The 23,991-nt window shown below is 33.1% G+C and overlaps 3 protein-coding genes across 4 annotated transcripts; 2 read left to right on the forward strand and 1 right to left on the reverse strand.

The window, feature by feature from the left end:
• Positions 1-10,929: 10,929 nt before the first annotated feature.
• Positions 10,930-14,619, forward strand: LOC114415265 (double-stranded RNA-binding protein 1-like). 2 transcript variants are annotated; one of them, XM_028379868.1, is made up of 3 exons: positions 10,930-11,124; positions 11,539-11,801; positions 13,487-14,619. In XM_028379868.1, the coding sequence occupies exons 1-3, from the start codon at positions 11,100-11,102 to the stop codon at positions 14,288-14,290; spliced, it is 1,092 nt and encodes a 363-aa protein (XP_028235669.1). In that variant the 5' UTR covers positions 10,930-11,099; the 3' UTR covers positions 14,291-14,619. The 2 variants fall into 2 exon arrangements, with proteins under 2 accessions (XP_028235669.1, XP_028235670.1); XM_028379869.1 differs by having other exon boundaries at positions 10,931-11,124; positions 13,499-14,619.
• Positions 14,620-15,611: 992 nt separating this feature from the next.
• On the forward strand, positions 15,612-20,907 carry LOC114415266 (geranylgeranyl transferase type-2 subunit alpha 1-like). The gene is made up of 8 exons (XM_028379870.1): positions 15,612-15,769; positions 15,860-16,013; positions 16,129-16,289; positions 16,498-16,602; positions 17,541-18,326; positions 18,430-18,610; positions 19,169-19,352; positions 19,958-20,907. Exons 1-8 carry the CDS (start codon positions 15,654-15,656, stop codon positions 20,344-20,346), a joined length of 2,076 nt encoding a protein of 691 aa, XP_028235671.1. The 5' UTR covers positions 15,612-15,653; the 3' UTR covers positions 20,347-20,907.
• Positions 20,908-21,552: 645 nt separating this feature from the next.
• LOC114415267 lies at positions 21,553-22,520 on the reverse strand. Its single transcript, XM_028379871.1, has one exon. It carries the CDS (start codon positions 22,377-22,379, stop codon positions 21,711-21,713), a length of 669 nt encoding a protein of 222 aa, XP_028235672.1. The 5' UTR covers positions 22,380-22,520; the 3' UTR covers positions 21,553-21,710.
• Positions 22,521-23,991: the final 1,471 nt, after the last annotated feature.

Genomic DNA, 23,991 nt, shown 5'->3' on the forward strand with positions numbered 1-23,991 from the left:
ATTCCACAAATTCTGTATGATTAATGGATTATACTTAACTGACAAAATTATACGCCTACAGGAAAAATAAAATTACAGTCATAATTTATAATAATAAGTTTATTAATTTTAAAAATAATTATTTTAAATAATTCAAATAATAATTTATGATTAGATGATATTATAAAATAATTTTATATTGTCAGACCTTAAATTTTATGTTTAATATATATTATTTTAAAAAGATAAATTCTGATATAACAAAACTGAAAGAATATGTTTAATTACGAAAAACTTTTTAGTCTTCAAATTACAATAAACTGTTTCAAATGTGAGCAATAAAATTAATTATTAAATCTAATTTTAAATAATAAAATTAAAAAATAAATGTACACGATATTTTTACCTAATCATGGGGTCATATTAAATATATTTATACGATATAAATGAATTATTTTCATATTATTAAAATAAGAATTATTTTATTATATATTTTCCTGAACATATGTATTTATAAAGAGAAAAATGATAATACATAATATAAAATAATTTTACATTGATATTTAATAAGAAATTATCATTTATTATATAAGTTTTTTAATTTTCATAAAATTCTTAATTTTTTAAATAAAAGAAAACAATATTATAAACTCCCATCAAAGGGAAAAGGACAAGTGTACACCATCTAGCATCAGCAAATACAAGCATGACAAGAAGAGGGGGTGACAAAAGTAACAATAGTCATAAAGAATTCAGATTCATGACCCAAATTTGTCAAATAATCGGCACAATTATTGCTTCTTTGAGTAATGGTTACTCTCCTATCTGTATTCCGCAGCATATATAATAGGCAGCTATCCGATCATAGGCTTTAGCAATGAAGAGTTGATGTTCCTTATTGAATCATCTGAAACCACAACCAAGGAGTCCATTTCAAATATGACATTACGAAGATTCATACTCCTTGCCAGACTAATTTCCTGCTTTAGATCCCAAAGTTCTGCCTAAATGGAATTGCACACAATAATTATATCAACAATAATTTGTTATTAAATATCACTATAAACCTATTTTTTATTCACAATGCGTCATTATTAAACTTATTTATCAAACATAAACAAATACTTTGGGTGCTTTCTAGTTTCTACAAACACAGAAAATAATTAATGTGACTGGGTACATCGTGTCAAGTTGTCTACGGGTACGGCCCATACCAGTTTATTTTCCTATTCTTCAACATCTGTGAACCACAATCGATACCAGTTTCTATGCGAGGATGCTACCCCAAACAAAAAGATGCTACACTGCATCCCAGCCACGATAAAATGAGTACTCTGCTAACCAAACTAGAAAAACAAACAACTTTAATTATTTTCAAACAAAGATTTTTTAAATTTTCTATGACTTTGATGTTTGACACACTTATTAAAAATAAGTATTCGTTAACAAATATGTGTGAAATTGAATTATAGTCGCATATATTTTGGAATATAATATTGGTATGGAATAATCTTTGTCAACAGTGTAATATTTTTTATTTTTTGGTGGTTCTCATATTATGGTATTTCACGTTATGATATTTTAATTAATTTTTTGTTGGTTAGAATCTTTAAGTTAATTTTTTTTAAAATAATCTTTTTTGAGATTTTAACAATTTGTGATGGGTGCTTTTTTGGCTGTTCAGTATATTTGTCCTTACTCATATATTTCTTAAAAAAACTTTACAGAAAATCACTTATTCTATAATTACTTCAAGTTAAAATTCTTAACTAATGGACTATTGAAAAATAAATATATTTTATTGATATAAATAATATTAATTCATTTTTTTAAGTTGTTTTAAGCTGTACAGTGTCTGAATCCCTCTAATTCTAGTGTGATTCATTTGAGGTATTATAAAAAATAATTATTAATTTTTACTAAGAATTATGAACAAATACATTTAATTTTTTTAATATAATTTATTTCATTATAAATGATGAATTAAAATTCGAATGTTAAAATTACTTTGATTAAGGAATATATGTTTTTATTAAGGAATATATGTCTTTATTGGTATATCATACAATAATTTTCGGAAAATAAATATCCGAACTGAGCTACATGCATGCTAGCCTCTATTCAATGAACTTCTTGGCCATTCAATCTACCGTCTATACCCAACCATGAAACAAATTGTGGAATAATCTTTTCGGGTATTAATGATAACTGATGTAAGTTGTTTCTAGCTTAAAAGCGACGTTTCCAGCACAGGTGTCATATATTCTACCTAAAAATGCCGTATACATGTACCAATAAGTATATTTAGGAATTAATTGTAGTAGTTCGGAGTTAGTAGTTGAAAGCTACCAACTGGGTTTTGATTTTTTTAGTTAATATTTTTATCAATAATTATTAAAATATTTTATTTTATTTTATTTCACATATGAGAAAAAATTAAAATCAATAGTTTTTTTTTTAGTATTTAGGATTGGTGTGGGTCAGTTTAAATTGAGAGTCAAACCTACAACCTAACTCAAACAAATTTATAAATATTTATTTTTTTCAAAAAAATAATTAAAATTTAACTCAAACTAATTTGCTTGTAAACAAAATGATTTGAATTAATGGGTTAAAATATTTAAATTTATCTGTTAAAACATTTAAAATCTAATATTTTTTATAAGCTAAATTTTTAGTTAATCTCAATCACACTTGTTCGATTTGTTTTTGAGCTCAAGCATAATTAAGGTGTAATTATAAGTTGGGGTGAAAATAAAATGACTCATTCTTAATTACTAATTACTAAGTATGATAATGATAATAATTAATTTTTTAAAATTTTAAAATATCTATTATACGTAGAAACTAATAATAGTAATAATAATTTAATACAAATTACATTAAAAAAGAATTTAATACAAATTAAGGATCAGCAGGTCAATAAGTTTATATATTAAAATATGTAATTCAACCCAAAATTTAATATTTAAATAAGTTTGACTAAAAAAAATATAATCCAAATTATTTAGATTAATTTAAATCGATTTAATTTCACGAATCACTCATCCTTCAACACCCCTACATAACCAGTTATAAGGCTTTGATAGTTCTTATAGTTTTGGTATCTTCTCCATTTTACTTTTAGTTTTTATTTCCCTTTTGTGTTGAAGAGAAGTATATAAAAAGATCGGGAAAAAAAGTTGTTTTTGATGCGTTTCTGTAAAACTTTTAGGAAAATGTTGAACCTATATTCTGTTTTAGCGTCCGATTGAATGGAAGCAGGAGAAAAAGAAAAAGACAAAACATAAAATAAAGTTAAAATAAGATAGAAAAATATGTGAATGTATAAAATTTTTATGCGTATCTGGTTAAAAAGTTTAAGAATTAAATGATAATAAACATAATCTAGTTACTATGTATGCAGTGCAATAAATGCTTCTATCCCAGAATAATTAAATCCTGTGAAACCTTATGTGTGATCAATTATGGAGTCATTTATTTTAAAATATGGTAGAATTGATTTTTTGTGGTGATGTGAGAAAACAAAAGTAAAGGACAACACAAAAGCCTATGAGTAATTGATTTTGATAAAGTTCATTTTAAATTATTAGATGAGATTAGAGAATATGTTTTTAAATTAAATATATAACTAAAATTTTATTAGAAACTGTATATTTTTCCATTAAAAAAGCTGTATATTTTTATTAGAAACATAAAAAAATTCTTTTAACACGAACAAATAGGAGATATTGCTATAGCAACTGTGAGAGAAACATTGAGGACTTACTTTTCGAAGTAGTTAGCATTTGCTAAAACTAGGAGCATGGTCACAGCCTCACAGGTCACCGTCACATTGATCGCTTTTAATGTCCGTAGGTGAAACCGACTTTTTAGTATTGTACTTTAATCCTTTATACTTTTTGATAGGGATCACCCAATGTTATATTTTTTTAGTTTTTGTAACATATATAACTTTTTAGTTTTTTTATAATAATTCTTACAATATTTAATTTTTGGTGTTGTTTTTTGTTATTACTTAATTAGTGTTAACTACTGTTTTAATTTGTCATGTGATGACATATCACCTTTTTATAATTTTTAGTTTAATCCATGTAAATATACACAATTTTTATTTTAGTTTTCCAATATATGTTTTTTCTTAGAGTCTGACTCTTTAATTATTCCAAGTCTACCACCTCACCCCTTCCAAAAATAATCTGAAAATAAAGTTATTAATGTTCTATTCCCTTAATATTAAATTAGTATTTTTGCGGGAATATATCATATAGAGGGATCCAAGTTGTCCATTCATTGAGATGTTGGTGAACAAAGATTTAATTTGCATCATCAAGATCTGTGTTTGGCTATTCATGCACCTAGAAAAAGGATTTATTGAGAAAATTCTTTTACCTTACATTATGTTATGAGTGAATTATTCGTTTTCACCTCTTTTACAAAACTATTCAATGCTAGTTGCAAGAAGCGAGCAAAAACGGGAATGTGTTCCGATGCTGTTTTTTATTCTAAATTTGCCAGGAATTTGATTGTGATCATCTGTGAAACACAGTCAGCGTGTGTCTTTAAATATATTTCCATCTTCAAAGACACAATCAATCTTCTTCGTTCTCACAAGCCTTTCTCAGACAATTATATCCAGTAATAGTTGATAGGTTTGCATCAATAGGGACGAGGGCCGTGACGGGGAAAACATTGTTGTTATTTAAAGCAATTGAAAAATGTTGTGAATGGTAGTTTATTATTTTGCTTCTATTATTTATAACATTATGCTTTTGCTATTTTCATTCTACTATTTTATTTTTTTCGTCAAAATAAGATATCTTTATAGTCCAAAATTATATATGAGACTGATTTTCTAAGAAAGTATAAGAGTATTGATTAAGGGACAATTTCTCTACCTACAAGTATTATTTTATTAGTATAAGCAAGAATCAAACAATTATCATGTATTTAAACAGCTCAAACTATTACCTATCACATCATTTATCATTTAGATTTTTTTTGTTATTTTCATTTTACTCTCTATCTCAACCTTCTTCTTTTTTTCTTTTCTCTTGTCTTTGAGTTTGACATGTAATCATTTGTCTAAGGGTGAATCTGTTGTGATGAAGACTTCAATTTAAATTTATCTACCTCTGTTGGGATAGGGTGGTGCGTGTCAAGCTGCAAAAATTAGAAGGGGTGTGTGTCGCTTGCACAAGGTCCGTAAATTAAACTATTCTACTTCCGCCTTTGATTATCTATGTAATAACTAAAGAGACAAGTATATTTGTCTCTGCTTGAGAATGCTTAAATATATAACCTAAAAATTGATCACAAAAACTTAGCATTTAGTGTTGTAAAAAATTGTGCAACTCCTAGTAAGTTCCTGATAACACATTTGTTGCAAAATTTTAGTTGTTCCATTCGTATGCATAAGAAATACATTAAGGAGGTTTTGAGAACTTAGTTGATTATTTTCATGTGAACATTTAAATTGATTTTAGATTGTTAGAATTAAATCGCCCCCGTGTTTGGCTGGTATATAGCATGGAAGTACTGATAGATTCCAGATAAACGTGGGTGATCTTTATGTTCCAACTCTCTGTGAATGGGTGAATTATAGTACCACCACGCAACCAAGAGTTGTAAAAATATCTCCAATCACTTTTATTGATCATTTTGTTTCATAGCAAGTATGAAGAAATCTTGATATCACTATCAGGACAAAGATCCTTGAAGGCCAAGAATGGGAAAGCCTTTCATGTGCCAGGCTAATGATAACTGATAAGCCCAACTCCACCCAAGTTTGGAATCCAATAGGCAGTTGCTATTCTCACCTCAAATTTTCTATTCATACCCCTATGTGCATTAAAAAAATATTCCAAAAATAACAGAACTCGTTGTATAAAGTATGCATGTTTCTGTTATATAAGGGGATGTGCAAAAAATACACAAAACAGAAATACGTTCCCATAAATGTTTTGTTATTGGTTGATGAACAGGAACACCGTTAAATTCTTTAAAATAGATGCTTATAACATTATTTATAAACCTGCTAAGTTTTTCACACAGTTTTTGAATATCACGTGACAATGGGAACATAGTCTGAGTATCATGTTCATGTGGCTCACACAAAGTCAACTAAGAACACAATATTGGCACTTTTTTCACCTTCATATAGTTGAGCATCTCTGTAACGTCTTTGTCTTTCAACAAAGTGTTTTCCTCCTTCAACTCCACATTGCTAGGCCCATATCATTCCACTACTAGTTAGGCTTTCCCCTACATTTTGCACAAGGTCATTGAGAAAGTAGGCGCGAAACAATAACTGGGATCCATTTCCGTACACTAAAAAAGATGCACATTATGACCTTTCAATGTCAACAGATGCAAAATAAGAAGTTGATACTGAATCTTCTTATAATATGTTTTTACAAAAAAAATAAAAAAAATACTTATTAAATGAAAGAAAAAATAAATGTATTTTGTACTCTCAAAATATTAAACGTATTTTTTGTATTACTCAATAGACTATTAAGAGAGTTAGTAAATAATACGCAACATCTAAAAACTTTAATAAGAAAAAAAAATCAGGGTTCCAATTATTCATCCCTATGATTAATACTGCTATACCAACAAAAATGCACCTACATATTAACTTAATATACATTAAAATAGTTCAAAACAAAATATTCAGAGTAATTTTAAAAATTAAGGATAAAAATGATGATTTTGATTCTGGCATAGGGGAATTTTTTTTTTATAAGTGATGATTTTGTTCTTCATCCTAGTATCTGAGTTCCATAAAAAAGAATAAAATTCACCAATTATAATAAAATAAAACCAAAATTATTAAGAGACCTAAAAAGTATTTTTTAACTAAATATTAAATACATATTTGGTTGGAATTTTTTTAAAATAATTATTAAAAATTAAAAAAATCATCTTCAATTGAAAACGAAAAGTGCATTTAACCACTCATTTAATACTTGTGCTGCTAGGACACTTGAAAAGAAAAATACTTGTGTTGTTAGTGTTGGGGAGAGAAATGTGTGCACATGTATGTATCTTTTGTATATGTTGGAAGATAATTTTTTCTTAATGTTAGTACCATATATTTTTTAACGAGAAGTTGTTAGTTAGTTTATAATTATCAAATTGAAATATATGAATATAATAAGATGGTTGGATACACATAAAATTAATTGATTATTTGTCTCAAGTTACAATAACTAGTTTCTATGTGATTTTGTTTATTTGATGCGAAAATTATCATATATGTGAATTTTAAATGCGGATGGAAACAAACTATATATTCCATATGTGTGATGTAGAGATTGACTGATACTATGTTAGAAAGTGATTCAAATAGTTAAAGGGTTAAATGTAGAGTACGGTTATAATTAGAAAATGAGAACAACTTGTATTTTTTCTATTATAATTAGAAAATGAGAACAACTTGTATTTTTTCTATTTTTACGAAAAATTTATTGTTATAAATAGATAGTTATCAATATTGTATAAGTACTGTTCATCAAAATACAAAAAACAATTTCTTTTTTGCATCCTTCTCTGTTGCATTCTTCTTTCTCTCTAACATAGTGGTATCAGAGCAAGTTCTCGGTTAAGGGACAAAAGAAATGGGATCAACTAGTGCAAATTTTTCTGCAAATCTTCCATCCTCAATGGCAAGAACTGAGATCGATGGTGTGTACAGATGAAGACAATTTTGGGTTATCAATAAGTGGCTGAAATTGTTGAGGAAGGTTATCCCACAATCATTGAAGGCTTTACAGAAGCACAAAAAGCCCTTTACAGATAAAACAAGAAGAAATACTGTAAAGCTACAGTCTTGATTCATCAATGTGTAGATGATGCATACTTTGAGAAGATTGTAGGCGCTGTAACTTCACGAGAAACATGGAAGATCTTGGAGAAATGTAATGAGCGTGTAGAACAATTGAAGAAGGTGAAACTAGAAACGATGAGTTGTCAATATGAATTGATGCAGATGGAGAACAATGAAAAGATAGTTGATTTCTTCAATAGAGTCATCACTCTCACAAATGCTATGAAGAACTGTGGTGAAAAGATTTCAAACCAAACAATTATAGAAAAGATCCTGAGAACTCTTAATCCCAAGTTCGACCACATTGTCGTAGCCATTGAAGAATCCAAGAAACTTGGGGAAATAACAGTAGAAGAACTTCAAGGTTCTCTTGAAGCACATGAACAAAGATTCATTGAAAGAAAAGTAGAGAAGCCAGAGGATCATCAGGCATTGCAGGCTCATACATCAAAGAGAGAGTAGGCAATAATTCCAAAGGTAATTTTAGAGGCCGTGGACGTGGGAAAATTTTCAGAAATGACTTTAAAAGAAACACACAAAATCAAGAACAAGGAAAGAATGAAGAAGATCAACCATAAAGCTCTAATAGAAAAGGGAATTTTAGTAACTAGAGAGAAAAAGAAAAGAAAAAGACGATTGACGGAAAAATAATCAAATGTTTCAATTGCAATCGAATTGGACATTTTTCAACAGAGTGTGTAGCCGCACCAAGTAGCATAGATCATAGAGGGAATCAATCACACAGTGATTATGAAGCACATATGGCCAAAGAAGAGAATGGAGCAAACTTTGAAGAACAACCCTTGATGTTGATGATGATTACCAATTCAAAATCTCATAATAATGAAACCTAGTACATAGATTCTGGATGCTTAAACCATATGACTGGACATAAGGATTGACTTGTTAATTTTGATGCAATGAAGAAGAGTAAAGTAAGGTTTGCAGACAATAGAGTTATACAAGCTGAAGGAGTAGGGAATGTGGCTATTAGAAGACTAGATGGAAGACAAGCAATGATCACAAATGTACTTTATGTTCCTGGGATGAAGAGTAACCTGATAAGTATGGGTCAGCTCCTAGAGAAGGGATTTTCAATGAAAATGAGTAATGGATCATTGGAAGTCTATGATACAGCAAAAGAAATGATTATGAAAGCCCCATTAGCCAAAAATAGAACGTTTAAGGTAAATATGAATACTATTGAACCTCAATGCTTCTCTATTGTTACATTGTCTGATGACTCATGGTTATAGCATCTAAGGCTAGGCCACTTGAATTTTAAAGATTTAAGCCTATCGAGATCAAAAAACATGGTAATTGGTCTCTCCTCAATTGTGATTCCAAAGAAAGTGTGTGACAATTGTCTGATCAGCAAGCAACCCAGAACATCTTTTAGCTCATACACCATGTCCAAGGCTAATGATTTTCTACACATTATATACTTTGATGTTTGTGGATCATTTGATGTTCCATCTTTAGGAGGAAACAACTATTTTGTTTCATTTGTGAATGACTTTAGCAAAAATCTATGGCTTTACTTGATTAAGGTCAAGAGTGAAGTGTTCAATACCTTTAAGGGATTCAAGGCATTAGTAGAAAAGCAATCAGGAAAGTGCATGAAGACTTTGAGGACTGATGGAGGAGGAGAATTCACTTCTAGTGAGCTAAAAGATTTTTGCAAGGAGCATGGAATTGTGCATGAGGTTACTGCCCCCTACACTCCCCAACATAATGGAATAGTGGAAAAAAGAAATAGGATTATATTGAACATGGTAAGGTGTATGCTTAAACAGAAAAATCTCCTCCACAGCTTCTGGGGAGAAGCAGCCATGACTGTTGCCCATGTCCTTAATAGATGTCCCACCAAGAGACTGAACTCAGTGGTTCCAGAAGAAGCATGGTCTAGCAGCAAGCCCTCAGTCTAACATTTCAGAATCTTTGGTTCATTGTGTTACAGACACGTTCCAAAACAAAAGAGAAAAAAACCTGATGATAAAAGTAAACCAATGATCTTTGTATGCTATAACTCTACAGGCTCGTACAAGCTGTACAATCCCAAGACTAGAGAAGTTCTCTTTGGCAGAGATGTTTATTTTGATGAATCAAAATCATGGAGTGAACTACAGGCCATAAATGAAACAATTTCAAGATTGCAGCTTGATTGGGAAGAAATTGACTTAGGAAAAGAAGCCACATAGGGTACATTGAATACTAAGCAGTAGATTGTAAACAACAAACCTAAAAGAAACAAAAATTTTCCCTCAAAACTCTCAGATTATCAACTCTATCTTAATAATGCCATTTCTAGTGATGGTGAATTGGTTCAACACCTTGCACTCATGGCCGATGCGAAACCTATTGATCTTGATGAAGCTATTGTAAGTGAGGTATGAAGATCAGCCATGGAAGAAGAATTAAGGAGTATCGAGAAAAACCAAACCTGGAAAATGGTAGAATTACCTCAGAACAAGACTCTTATTGGTGTCAAGTGGATTTTTAAGGTTAAACTCAAATCAGATGGAACAGTTGCAAAATATAAAGTCAGATTGGTAGCTAAGGGTTTCATGCAAAAGGAAGGAATATATTACAGAGATGTTTTTGCCTCTATAGCCTGACTTGAGACTGTAATCACATGCTAATGAGACTCATACTCTAAAACTTTTTCATCATCAACATAATTTCTTTTAACATATTTTTAATTATTGTCGGAAAATGATTGAAAACCATAATATTATTATGTGGAACTTGTTCTTTATTTAATGAAGTTTATTAACGATTTCATAATTTTTATTATTTCAAAATTCTAACTAATAAAAAAAGTGTGAATTAGAAATATTAAGTTAGACTATTTTATTTTTTTTATGAAAAAAAAAGTGTTCGTAGTGAGAGAAAAAAAAAGTGTTCGTAGTGAGAGTAGTGTGAGTGTGTTAAGTACTAATAAGTAGTAACAGTTAGAACTCCTGTTGTTAAAGTATGGACCGTATGATGAAGCAGAAAAGAAGATGAACAAGCGAGGAATTGTATCAGATGGACCTGATGAATGGGCCTTTTATCGGGTACTATGCACCCCACCCGAAAGAAACGCGTCCCATCCACTTTAAATAGAACGAACGAGAGCGGCGCAGATTCCGGCATTGCTTCCACAGTAGTACACGCCAACTCTCTCTTCTCTTCTCACACCGTATAAAAACTCATTCACACCATCAATCAAATACACCGAACTTGTTTAATAAGTCTCAGAAACACTCACTCACTCGATTCTTCTCAAACCGTCACCGTCGAGGCTATGCCCACCAACGAAGACTTCCAGAGTATGTATTCTGTCATTGATTTCTCGCTTCTGTGTTCTTTGAAGTGAATCTTGAATGCGTTTTCTGAATTGTTTTATTGTTTTGGATGAGGGAGGGAGATTTTAAAAATGTAAATGTAAGTTGAAGAGAAATGTGTTTTATGCCCAAGAAAGAGAATTTGAGAAGGAATAAGTGGACTATTAGGTTTCGTCCAAAGGTTTCAATTGATTTGGACCGGGAGAAATTTGATTCCTTTCTTGATGATATTGGTTACTAGATAAATCAAAGATAGGGTAAACATGGAATTGAATATAGATTAGGTCAGGCTTATTTGTCACGCTACTTATATAGTTCGAGTGAGTCTTTGAGATATTGCTTTATGCTCTAATTATTTACAATTTTACATGTTTTTTTTTTATATGTATGTTTTGTCAGGTGTTTCAAATTGCTATGTGTTCAAGAGCCGATTGCAGGAGTATGCACAGAAGGCGGGGCTGCCCACGCCTGTCTATGAAACTATTAAGGAAGGGCCTTCCCATGAACCTTCTTTCAGGTCAACAGTGATAGTGAACGACGTTCGGTATGATTCTTTGCCTGGATTTTTCAACCGCAAGGCAGCAGAGCAGTCGGCCGCCGAAGTTGCTTTGGTGGAGTTGATCAAATCTAATTTAGTTAATCAATCCATCACTCAACCTGTTGTAAGTAGTCTTTACCGAGTATAAACTTTTTTTGTTGTTTGCACGGTTTGGGAGTAGTTGATTTTTTTTAATGCTTCTTTTCCTTCGTTTGTTTGTACTTTGCACCCTTTTGCTGCTCCTCTTCTCTAGTAGTCAATAGTGCACTATAGTGGAGCAGCAGAATGGACTGGCCCCGGCCTGCTATGGGATTGAAATATAGGAGTGGTTTCCAATAGCAGCCGTTGAAGCCACAGTTGCTGCTTTTCACATGCTATAGCGGCATTACCATGATATGGGTTTCAAAACCTCTTTTTTACCCTTGAAAGTTGAAACCGTGTTGTCAAAAAACATAATAGGATTTGAAACCCTTCTTCCTTGACCATTCTGCAAAAAGTTACCCCTGTTTTGAACTTCATTTCTTCACACTTTACAAGACTATTTTTTCCCATCTCTGTTACAAGTTCACAGTCTACTAATTTGATCTAATTTATTATTTTCTTTTTTATTAATTTCACATAGCGAAGGGTAAGACTGCGTACAACATCCCTCCCCCATACCTTCGCATAGCGAAGAGCCTCCGGGCAATGGGGTACGAAGTTTATTAATTTCACAACCATCTTTCATTTTTTACTTCACTACTATGTTTTTTTCTGCTCCTAGATTGATAGTTACTGTATGTGTAAGCTGTGACTAATTAGTTATTGTTCATCATGAATTTCTTTAACTATGGTTTTCTTAGTATTTGTGTGGTATAAAATATTTAGTTTGCATAATATTTATAATAGCAGTCATCCCACTTCTCACTATAGCATTTTCAATGTTGGCTGCTACACACTGCCAATCTGAGATTGATAACCATGTCTTATTAATAGAGTTTCTACCATTATATTGGAGATCTTTGTCTTAAATTTTCATCTGATGAATACTTCTGTTTGCTTTCCGGTTTTTGTTTATAATCCTGTACTTTTTAGTTCTTTATACTGTTGGAATAATTACTTGGAATGCATGGATTTTTGTGAAAAGAAAATGTCAGTTTGAAGGCTGAAGCATTGCCTGCCCTGGGATTTAAAGTTTTGTCCCACTGTAGTTGAAGTCCTATTGTTCTTTCTCACTCATACAGGAATTATCCTCATCCTTTAACCCCGTAATAATTTTGTGCAAGGGAATGGTAGAGAAGGGTAGTTGGTTGAAAACAAAAACTTCAACACTTTGTTCATGTTTTTGCTCAACCCAAGTTGACCATCCATACTACTTGCCACTCATCACCAACCTTGTTTTTGTCCATTTTGACTATGAGCAGAAATATAATTGCTGCATGTTTTGTACATGGAAAATTGTAGATAACCACATTTGTTTTGCCATAATGTATGACTTGAATAGTTGAATGCTTATTTACTCTTGGATGGATGATTGATCACTGCCACTTCATTGTATCCAACAACCACCAATTCCTGGGTAACTTTTTTGGCCACGCAGAACTAAATTTTGCAGATTACATTTTCACCCACCTTAGTCATTATTTAGTTCTTGAAATATGCTTAGTTTTCAGATTTAATGTTTGAGAGCTTATAGCTTTGTTGAACAATTTATCTTAGGCATTCGTGATTGTATTGTCTCTCAGACATGTGAGACTTTTATTTCAGCATTGTAGTCTCTTTCAGCTGTACAAGTTATTAAATATTTGCTGCCTCTGACCATGTTAGTAGTGTTTCTTCCAGCATGAAACAGGATTATGCAAGAATTTACTTCAGGAATATGCTCAGAAAATGAACTATGCAATGCCTATGTATCAGTGCAAGAAGGATGAAACACCAGGCCGGGCATCAGTATTTTCATGTACGGTTGACATTGGGGGGATTCTATATATTGGGGGAGCAGCAAAAACAAAGAAGGAAGCAGAGATAAAAGCTGCCAGAACTGCTTTATTAGCTATCCAGTCAAGTGCATCGCAAGCTTCCCAAGACCAGGTTGGCCATCCACAGTTGACAGTCCTTCCATGCAGAAAAAGGGCAACAGAATCTGTTGCCATAGCTGATGAGAATTCAAATCCCCCAAAGCCTAAGAAAGCGCGGTTTAAGAGGAAGTCTTCCAAGAGGAAACCCTCTAGAGACAAGATGGGCCAAATTCATACTGAAAACTTGGGCATTGGAGCAAATATCAATCATGAGGTAGAAACACATGCAAGTGTTAATGGTGAATCTGGCATCCTTGAAAAGAAATCCGAAACATTCACTTCAGAAGCCACCAACAATTTTGAGAATGGAGTATCAGTTAATTATCAAGAGAAAGAAACATTGGCTGGGGAGAGTTCTCTTGCTGTCAATAGCCAGGAAGGAATTTTTGAGAATGGGAAGTCAACAGAATTATATTCCAAGGAGAACAATCTTGTGACTGTTGTTACAGAACTATCTTCTGTGTCAAATGGAGGCATACCGGAAACAGGTGTGGAGGTGAACAAACAGCAATACAATGGAGAAATGGTTTCTGACCATTGTGTTGTGGGGGGTTGAGGCTTATTGAATTATTTAAATTGGAAGGTAAGATTCAAGCAATGGCAGTCATTTATTAGTGTTAGGAACCTTGAGGCTTCCAACTGTTTTTCTTTGTTGGGTGTCACTCAATTAGGAAAGTAAAATACAGGATGTGATGATTCTCATAGCATGTTGATAATTTTTATCGTTTAACTGATGAGGGTGTTTTAACACCATTTATTTATGTTGTATTAGTATATTTTGAGTTATCTGCTCCATTTGTCCGCGACATGGGACATGGATTTGGACGGGTTTGAGTTTATATTAAAAACGCTGTTTCCTTTCAGAGTTTAACGTTACATTTGAAACGTGTTTCATAAGAATCAATGCATGTATTCGAAGTTGAGAACTTTAACGGTGTGTTTGGTAGGATGAGGAAAAATGCCCCCAAAAATCACTTCTCCTGTCGGGTAAGGCATTAGATATTTACCAAAACTTGTAGGTCTTTGAGCAGATCCGAGATAGAAATAGGGTGAATAAAAATAGATGAGAACTATAATAGATTTAGTCTTACAAAGATAATTCACACATGTGTATTTTTTTTTAAAAAACTTGACGACTTAACTCTTAATTGTTTACAGAACAGAATGTATATGATAATAATAGTACAGAATGTATAAGATAATAATAATTGTTGTTCATGTGTGAAAAATCTATTATATGAAGTTAATAGAAGTTAAGGGTAATGTCTAAACAATTAACAATGTGACGATTGGCGGGACGAAATAACTCAGTCCTAAACTTAGTCAATTAATCAATTGATTTATATCTACGCCTTTGGTGGTGTCCCAAAATGGCTTTAGGGGAATAAGAAAAATAGAAGTAATAAATAACATTATTATTTCATATATTTGAATAAAAATGTTCTTTTGATTTAACATTTTATTTATTAAAAAATTGTTAATTACTAATGAGTTTGTTGTTTGGTTTCATGTTAGATTTTTTAGAATTACATTGAAGTATCCTTAAGATAATTTTTCTTGTTCCCTTCCATGTTAAAGAGTTGATTCAATTAGGATTCTCAATTTTTCCATGATATTTATCTTTATAATTTGATCATGTGGATTAGGTTCAATTTTGATATAATTTGACTATCCATAATAAGAGCTAATTTTGTGTGCAAAATTGGTTTTTATTGAAATAATTTCAAACAATTTTGGTGTTGGATATTTTTTTTATAGAGTTTAACTATTAATTTTACTTTTATAATAAAAATATTTAAAAATAAATCGCATCAAATAATATCTATTCTTTAGGGGAAAAAAAGTGATTTTGGAAACTACTAAAGTGATCTCAGCACACTATTCACTCTTGTGCGTGGTAGTGTGAATTAAGTTTGAAAATGCACGGTCGGCCTCGCAAAGCGTTGAAGCAAGAAGATGAAGCCGCTTCAGCAGCCAAAACTGAGAAGCTTCGTTCTGTACAAGCTCAGTTCCTCGCCAATCACCACAATCACATGTTGCTTCTTCTTCCTTCAACTTTCTTCTCTCTCTCTCTCTCTCTCTCTCTCGATTTATTCAAGAATTGCGCAAATCTGGTTGGCTGCAGATATAGCAAGGAAGCGCTAGATTTGAGCGCGAAGCTTCTAGAAGTGAATCCAGAGTGCTACACAGCTTGGAATTACAGAAAGCTCGCCGTTCAACATTTTCTCTCTAACTCCGATTCCGATCCCCACTCTATCTTCGATGACGAGCTCAAACTCGTGCGTTTTCACTCTCGTCGGTTAATTTAATTCAATATAATTTGGAAAATAAATAATTACTTGATTTTGTTTTTCTATGAATTGAATGAATTACTATGCTTGGTTATTTATTTAGGTGGAGAATGCGTTGAGGAAGAATTTCAAGTCTTACGGCGCGTGGCATCATAGAAAATGGGTACTCAACAAGGGGCATTCGTCCATAGACAACGAAATGCGCCTTCTGAATGGTTTTCAGAAGATGGATCCTCGGAATTTTCATGCCTGGAATTACCGAAGGTTAATCCCTCTTTTCAACCAGAGAAAAAAAAATTATGCAAATTGAGAGTTTTTTTTACCACTGTGTTTTTTACAGTTAAAAATCAAATCTCGCATTTATAAATAAATAAATAAACACATGTTTCCAGTGCAGTATTTAACTCTAGTTCAATCTTTAAACCGAATTGGCTAAGTTGGTGTCCTTTTTTTGTGTTGATTTTACTTCCAGGTTTGTTGCTGAACTGATGAAACGATCAGATGAGGATGAGCTGAAATACACAGAGGAAGTGATAGCGACTAATTTCAGTAATTACTCTGCATGGCACAATCGTAGGTTGGTATAGTTAGCTTGAAGTTTACTTATTCAAAGGGACATTCTGGCACCTTTTCGGTATGGCTTTGCTCATTTTATTGCCTGAGTTACATAAATATGTTTTTTCAGAACTTGTGAATCGACCATAGACTGTTTTCCTTGTGTGTGCATGTGTCTCTGAAAGGGCATGAAATTGCAATGTTAGAAATGATGTTGTGTTGTTGTATTGCGCATCTTGCTGACATATTTGTAGTCAAGATTGATTTGTCTACTTATGTTTGTTTTATTATTATGTTATTTTCTTGAAATAAGCATTGCCATCTATCAACCTTACATATTTAAATGTTTTCAATGTGAATCTTGGAGGTGTACCTTTGGTATCTATGCTTGATCAATTGTGGTCGAGAATGGTGGTTTGATTTCATGTTTACACCCATCTCGTTGTTTGGCAAATATTTGTTTCAGTATTGCCAATAATAATCAATTAGCTTCTACTTTGAAGCATTCTACATGATTCTCATATGGATAAACAAACTGAAAGTATATTATTGCATGTACTTTAAAAATGACACCCTTTTGGTGCTTGATATGGTTACATGCCATGTTCTATCGAAATATAAACATTCCCATTTCCCACATCTTAAATGATCATGATACATGATGCAATGACTTTTATCATTTGAACATGAGAGATATTTTTATGTTGTTGTAAAAAGTTTGTGTAACTGTATGCACCAGGTAGTAATACTACCCTTCATTAGAATAGTGGGAAACCCTTTTTTTCTTTTTGGTTTTCCTTCAGTGTTTCTTTTTGGGTGGGTTCAAACCAACACCATTCTTTAGGACTTTGTTTCATTGGGTAAAATGTGACTCTTCATGATTTATTAATCTAAAGCAAAAGGCCAAGAAAGGCGGATTAACTAATTTTATTAATACATATTGTATTGCGAATTTTTCAGTGTGCTTTTGTCTAATTTGCTGAAAAGAAAGGCTGAAGGATATTTCCCTAAAGAAAAAGTTTTGGAAGAGGAGTTTGAGCATGTCCACAATGCTATTTTTACCGATCCAGATGATCAGAGTGGCTGGTTTTATCATCTTTGGCTCATTGAACAAACAGTGAAAATTGATGCTCCTCTACTTGTTTCATCTTGGCCTTCCCATGGATCTAATATAACTCTAATTGGGGACAATGATCTTCGTGGTTGTGGTTTGTCTCTTCTGAATGGTACACTATCAAACCCTGGAACACTTCCAATCATTCTTTATTTCAATCAAGCCGTAGAAGGAATAAACTCATCCACAGTGGCTATTAAATCTGAACTTTTAAAGGAGGAACTTATTTGGAAACCACTTTCAATGAACAATTCAAATACTGCTCAGTTTTGGGTTGTATATCTAAACCTTGGAAATTTTGAGCTTCAACCGTCAAAAACTTACTCTGTAGAGATCAACATTGGACATTCTAAGGGTATTATATCTTCAAATGGAAATCACTTTGATGATCCTTCCCAAATTTCCTGTAAAGTGTTTGTGCAGACTGCATCTAGTGAACCTACTGAAGGACAGGGTGGGAAAAGGACTACATGGAAGGATACAAATTTCCAAAAAATTGACCATTTTCAGGAATCAGATTCCATTCTTCCTGCTGATCAAAATCACCATATTCCAACAACTTCCAATTGGTGCACTGAGGAAATTGGTGAAGAAATAACTAAAGTTCGGGACTTATTGTTCGAGTATGACTGGTAAGGTTGATTTCTTAAATGGATAATCTTATGATTTAAAGTTATTCCCATGTTTTTGTCCCTGTTTTATTAGATAATAATGTGTGCCCTTTTCTTTTTGTAGTAAAATTGGTAAGCTTACACTAGCAAGACTTTTGAGTGCTCTTGATTCGTTATCATTTCAATATGATGGAAGAAAATCTAACACTGAAGAAGTTCTTCAACTTTACACTGATCTGATGAAGTTGGATCCAACACATTATCTATACTACAAAGATGAGCATAGTCTAATATCACTAAAGCGGGTAATTCAGTATTAAATATCTATTGTAACATGATCCTGTTTGCCATTCACTTTTGTTGATAAAGATGACAAATACTCATGTGAATATCTCTATCAGCATACATTAAATAATATGATGCCAGCTAGAATAAAAAGACCTTTCATTCTTGTATCTGTTCTCGAATGAACGTGTTTATTTTTCTGTTTCCAAATTGAAAACTGAAAACATGACTAAGAATGTATTTATTTGTGTTTAACTGAAAAGGATTTCCTTGGATTCCCATTTGAGGTGTGGGAAAAAAGTGGAAGCTGAAAATATTTTCAGAACCAAACTTGCACTTTGTAGACAAATCTGTTGACTGGAGAAAAGGCATTTAGAAAATACAAGAATCTTCCAATTTCTATTGTTTTTTTTTTCCATTATGCTGGTTTTCCTATAAAATTGTGCTAGTCTTTGGAAGCTTTTATTTGGCCATGCTTGTGTATTTTTATACTTGCTATTAGCATTACACTAGTGCAAATTTTCTGTTTCTTCCACCATAAATCATTTTTCTCTTTTTATGTTTTGATGATTCTGCAGATAACTTCAACTAGGGATTCTTTACTACCATACTGCCACTACTATAAAGATGCAACAGAAACAATCACTGGTTATGTCTGTCTACGATTACGAAATCTATCATTGTCACGGATGGGATCCATTGAGAATTTATTGTGGGTGCAAATGCTAGACCTTAGCCACAACGAACTTCAATCCGTTGAAGGTAGAACTTGCATATCTGATTATTTTACAGTAACTTAGCTTTTCCCTCCCTTAAAATACAAGAGTCTATCCTTATTCCTTCTTAGTGGGTGCAGCAACATGTATTCTTGTATGTCATCGTGCTTAATCCTGTATCATAGATTCATGAACCCTTAATTTTTCTTATTCTTAATTAAACTGAATAATATTATGCTCTCCTATTTTCTTTTTAACTTTCTTATCAGGATGTTTTGCTTGTATTAACAAACCACTAGTCTTCTTCCCTTCTGTTTCTATCCATGTTTAGCTAACCCCAATTCTTTCCTATGCTAATGAAGCATAAGCTGTCCGCCTTTTGAATCTATATAGCTTCAGCAGGACTACTGATGTTAATAGTTTAATAAAATTTAATAAATTAATGTTAATGATTTGAATATTTTTTGTTTCTTGCAATATATATTTACCCAATTATAGCAAACATGATTTTCAAGTTGTTATGCAGAGAAACTGAATCCTGAAAGGTTGTCTCTAGCTTAGGTTGTATCTTTAATCTCTTTTGGAAAGTTTAGCTTTTGACGTTGTATCCAAAAATGGAAATCAAATGTCTCATACTGAATCTTTTGACAGGGTTGGAGGCCATGCAACTTCTATCTTGCTTAAACCTGAGTCATAATAAATTTGGTAGTTTTACTGCTTTGGAGCCTGTCAGATTGCTTAAGTCACTTAAAGTGTTGAATATCTCATACAATGAGTTAGGCTCTCACTCGATTGACACCACGAGATACTTATGCTCTTCTCCTGTATCACATGCTGAAGAATTTGCCTGGGACCGTTTTGAAATCCTCACTGACAGCATTAATGCCACAAAATTTTGGGAAGCTTTCTTGATATTTGGAAGCTTGACATTGACAGAGTTAAACATAACAGGGAATGCAGTAGCTGATGAGAACTTCAGGTCATTTCTTGTCAAAGTTTTGCCAACACTCAAGTGGCTAGATGATGAAGAATTATCTTGACCTATCCTGGCTTTTAGGGATACAGTTTTATCTTACCGGTATAATGTGAAAATATACTTCCTCATCCAGAAGATTGTTCATTCATTGGGTAAACTTGTCCTTGACAAAGGACATTTTTAACCCATTTATCATTTGGTCCTAACTGGCATAAGATCCTAGATTGCTACTATGGATTGTGCTAATAAAAGTGGGTAACATATTTTACTGTCTATACAAAATACCAAATGACGTCCTTGATGAGTTATACAAGCTCCTTGTTCAAATCTCAGTGCTTCGCCTTAGTCATGAAGAAGGTGCAGTTTATTTTACAAGTCTTAAACATGTACCCGATCTTTGATATTAGCCTTGTTAGGCTTGAATTTCTCTCAAATTCTGGTGCACTGACACATTAAGGTGTAGTCCATTCTCTCGTGAAGGACAAAAGTATCATTTGTGTAATCAATCTCTCTCATGTTTCCTTGATCTTAACCTTGTATTTTTGAACATTGCATGCTTGAAACAGTGATTGTAACTTGTTGCCTTGTTAAAATAGAGAAGACAACTAGACAAGTTTAGGAATCATATTTACACCCTAATAATCTCTCTAATTTATTAACACACACAAATAATCTCGGTCATTTTTTAAACAAATCCAATCCCTTTTAGAGTTGATCTTCTTAAGACCTGCAAAAAAAATCTTAACAGCTGAAAAATGCTGCGGTTTGATAGAATCCTTGGTGGATTTGATGAGGGCAGAACTGGCTTGACATTTGAAGGAGGTTGTTGGATTGTCACAGTTGATGAAGTTCTAGAAAATGGCACTCTCCAAAGTAGAGAACATGCAAAAAGTGAGCCTTGTAAACAAAGGGAACCAATCCTCAGCAAAGGTGTCAGTGAGGGAGACCTCCTTCAGTCAAAAGCACACACCCTTTTGCAGTTACTAAGAGAGTCTCTTTATCCAGAATATACACTCTTTTGAAATCCTCTCTTTCTCTTTCTACATACCACAACTTGTGAGATGAAAAATCCATGGCAAAAAGAAAACAAAACATAAGCGAAAAAGGAATACTACATTTTGAAAGAGAAAGAGAAATTTTGTGTTATATAAAAGGCAGGACTGCATGATCCACTGGTTGTGGTTCTTAGATCTTTGGCAGAAGGAGGTCCCCCAAGTAAGAAATTTTGTTCCCTTTCAATTTCTAAGATTTCGCATCTTAAGATAGCGTAGAATTAAAATCCTTCGGCGAAAATCATTTTATTGCTTGCTCAAACTTAACATTCAATTACTCTCCATAATCGAAGATTAGAAACAACAGTTATAAATTAAACATACAATAACCAAAGCGATCGATCACATCTTAAAGCTCACATCACTCAACACCAAATTACGACGATCCCAACCTGCTGAGCGCTTCTTGAGCCACATTCAACTGTGGCTCCAACTCCAAAGCCTCTTTATAAGCTTTCTTCGCTTCCTCTCCCATCTTGTTCCCTTCGTAGGTTTCCCCCAACATGCACCACGCCTTCGCGTTTCGCGGACTCAGCTTCACCGACTCGGTCAAATCAGCCAGCACCGAGTCAACGCCGCGCCGCTCGCTCATCGCGATCTTCAGTTCCGCCCTCTTCAGAAGCGCGTCACCTCTCTCGTCCTCCGCGAGCGAACCCGCTGCGAGTGGAGACAACGCGGCGTCGAGCGCATCGAGCGCGTTGGTGCGGAAGCCCTGGAGGTCGAGCGCCATGGACTTGAGGAGGTGCGAGGCGGCGTCCTTGGGGTCGAGCGCGATGGCCTTCTCGGCCTCGGCTAGGGCTTGTTTGGCGAGGGAAGTTGCGGAGGAAGCGCTTTTGGATCTTCTGGCTTGGGCGAGGAGCTGCGCGCCTTTGACGAAATGGCGCTTGGCTTGCACGGCCCGTGGGTTCGGGGGACGGTGGCGGAGCTTGGCGTAGAGGTTTTGAGGGATGCCGTGCATCCAGAGGAAGCTGAAAATCGTGAGCGAGATGAAAACGACTTGTAACGCCACGTCGCGGATCATTGCTTTCTTCTCGTCGAACTCCATTTTTTTTTTTTGGTTTCTCCGATCTACAGATAGATGAGATGAATTTTTGACGTGTTGAGGAAGGGCTCAGTTGTGTAGTGAAGCTCTTGTTCCGTCAGAGACTTTATGCATACCGTAGCCGCCTTGCTTCCTTTGACTTATCTCCTTCTTTTTTCTCATTATTATTATTCTCGTTAACGGAAATAATAATTGAGGTAAAAAAGGAGAGATTTTATATAAAAGTATTTCTGCTTCAAAATATATATATATATTAAGTATTTCCACTAGGTGTAGTTGGATGGTGTGATCGGAGTAAATGAAGGGATATATAATTTATATATTTATTATAAATATGAGAAAAAAATTATACATGTAAAGTTTTACATTTTTATTCAATTAATCAAGCAGGTATGATAACCTCATCGTGTGTCAGGCTGGAAATTTGCTACTTCATGAATGGTAGCACAAAGTTCAATCTTGCTAACAAAAGTATCTTTGACTATAAATTGGTCTAGATTCTCCATAGCTGATGATCATCCTCATTAATGTTTCCATCAGGAGGAACTTCAAATTCAAAACGCAACGAATCCTCGAGAGATCTATTTCGTACACATCGTAGCAGAGGAAGTTAAACCATCGCGACAATGAAGTTTGACACCTGTGTCAGAGAAACTATACAGGAGGAAGTTCGCTTCCACACCCAACCGAATTTTTTATAATACAATACTCACTTGGCCTTGAGCAATGATTTGAGATTCAATTTTATCTTCGTCTTGAGATCCTTTTCCACCGCCATTGTTGCGAACATTGCAAGTTGAGTCAACGAAATGGATCTCCATTGTGTTCCACCATCAACGACGTTCATGTATAATACCAAATGACACTTCCCTTATTAGTTCTCCATCTCATCGACAACAATGTTGATGTTGCAGAGCCACTAGTGAAGGATTTCTAATCTTGAGAATGAAGAAAGAAACTCGATTCGATTTTCATTTTTTGTTGAACCATAAGAGTGTGACCCCAAGGAATCAATCCTCTTAATGTTTTTGCCAGCAAGATAGAGTTTTGTGATAGCAGTGCCGAAGTAGCAAACTTTCAACTTGTTGCAAAGTGATTACATAGAATTTTACTAGCAAAGGAGAGATAGTAGTAGAGTAAAAATGAGTTCAATGTTAAAAATACATCCTAATAATGTAAAATGGATTAACTCAACAACTATTGTGATCCAATATAAACCATGGTGTTCCACAATAACACACATCTTTATTTTATAAACTTTTAAGTTTTAACCATCTTATAAAATATTTTTGCCAAACAAATGTCGTTAATTATCTTCATTATAAATACATCTACATAAATTATCAAATATCCTCTAATACTCTGTTTGGTAGAGATAATAGAAATAGAATAAATACAAATAAGAGAAATATTTTAATTAAAATAATGTGGTAAAATATGAGACTCACTCATTTTTAAATTTTCCTTACTTTTCCTCTCTATTTTCACTCTGAACCCCCTTTACCAAACAAAGGGTGAATTAACAAAATAGAAGAATATGTTAATATAAAAAACAACTTAATTAAATAAAAATAGAAGAAAATATCATCTTTAATTAAATAATTATCAGAATTGA

The sequence above is a fragment of the Glycine soja genome, chromosome 6 (genome assembly GCF_004193775.1).
Source record: "Glycine soja cultivar W05 chromosome 6, ASM419377v2, whole genome shotgun sequence".
Lineage (NCBI taxonomy): Eukaryota > Viridiplantae > Streptophyta > Magnoliopsida > Fabales > Fabaceae > Glycine > Glycine soja.

Coding starts and splice junctions, on each gene's coding strand:
- LOC114415265 (XM_028379868.1), top strand. CDS start 11,100: ATGCCCACCAACGAAGACTTCCAGA. Junction 11,125..11,538: donor CACCAACGAAGACTTCCAGA/GTATGTATTCTG, acceptor ATGTTTTGTCAG/GTGTTTCAAATTGCTATGTG. Junction 11,802..13,486: donor AATCCATCACTCAACCTGTT/GTAAGTAGTCTT, acceptor CCATGTTAGTAG/TGTTTCTTCCAGCATGAAAC.
- LOC114415267 (XM_028379871.1), bottom strand. CDS start 22,379: ATGGAGTTCGACGAGAAGAAAGCAATGATCCGCGACGTGGCGTTACAA.
- LOC114415266 (XM_028379870.1), top strand. CDS start 15,654: ATGCACGGTCGGCCTCGCAAAGCGTTGAAGCAAGAAGATGAAGCCGCT. Junction 16,014..16,128: donor TCGATGACGAGCTCAAACTC/GTGCGTTTTCAC, acceptor TTATTTATTTAG/GTGGAGAATGCGTTGAGGAA. Junction 16,603..17,540: donor TCTGCATGGCACAATCGTAG/GTTGGTATAGTT, acceptor CGAATTTTTCAG/TGTGCTTTTGTCTAATTTGC.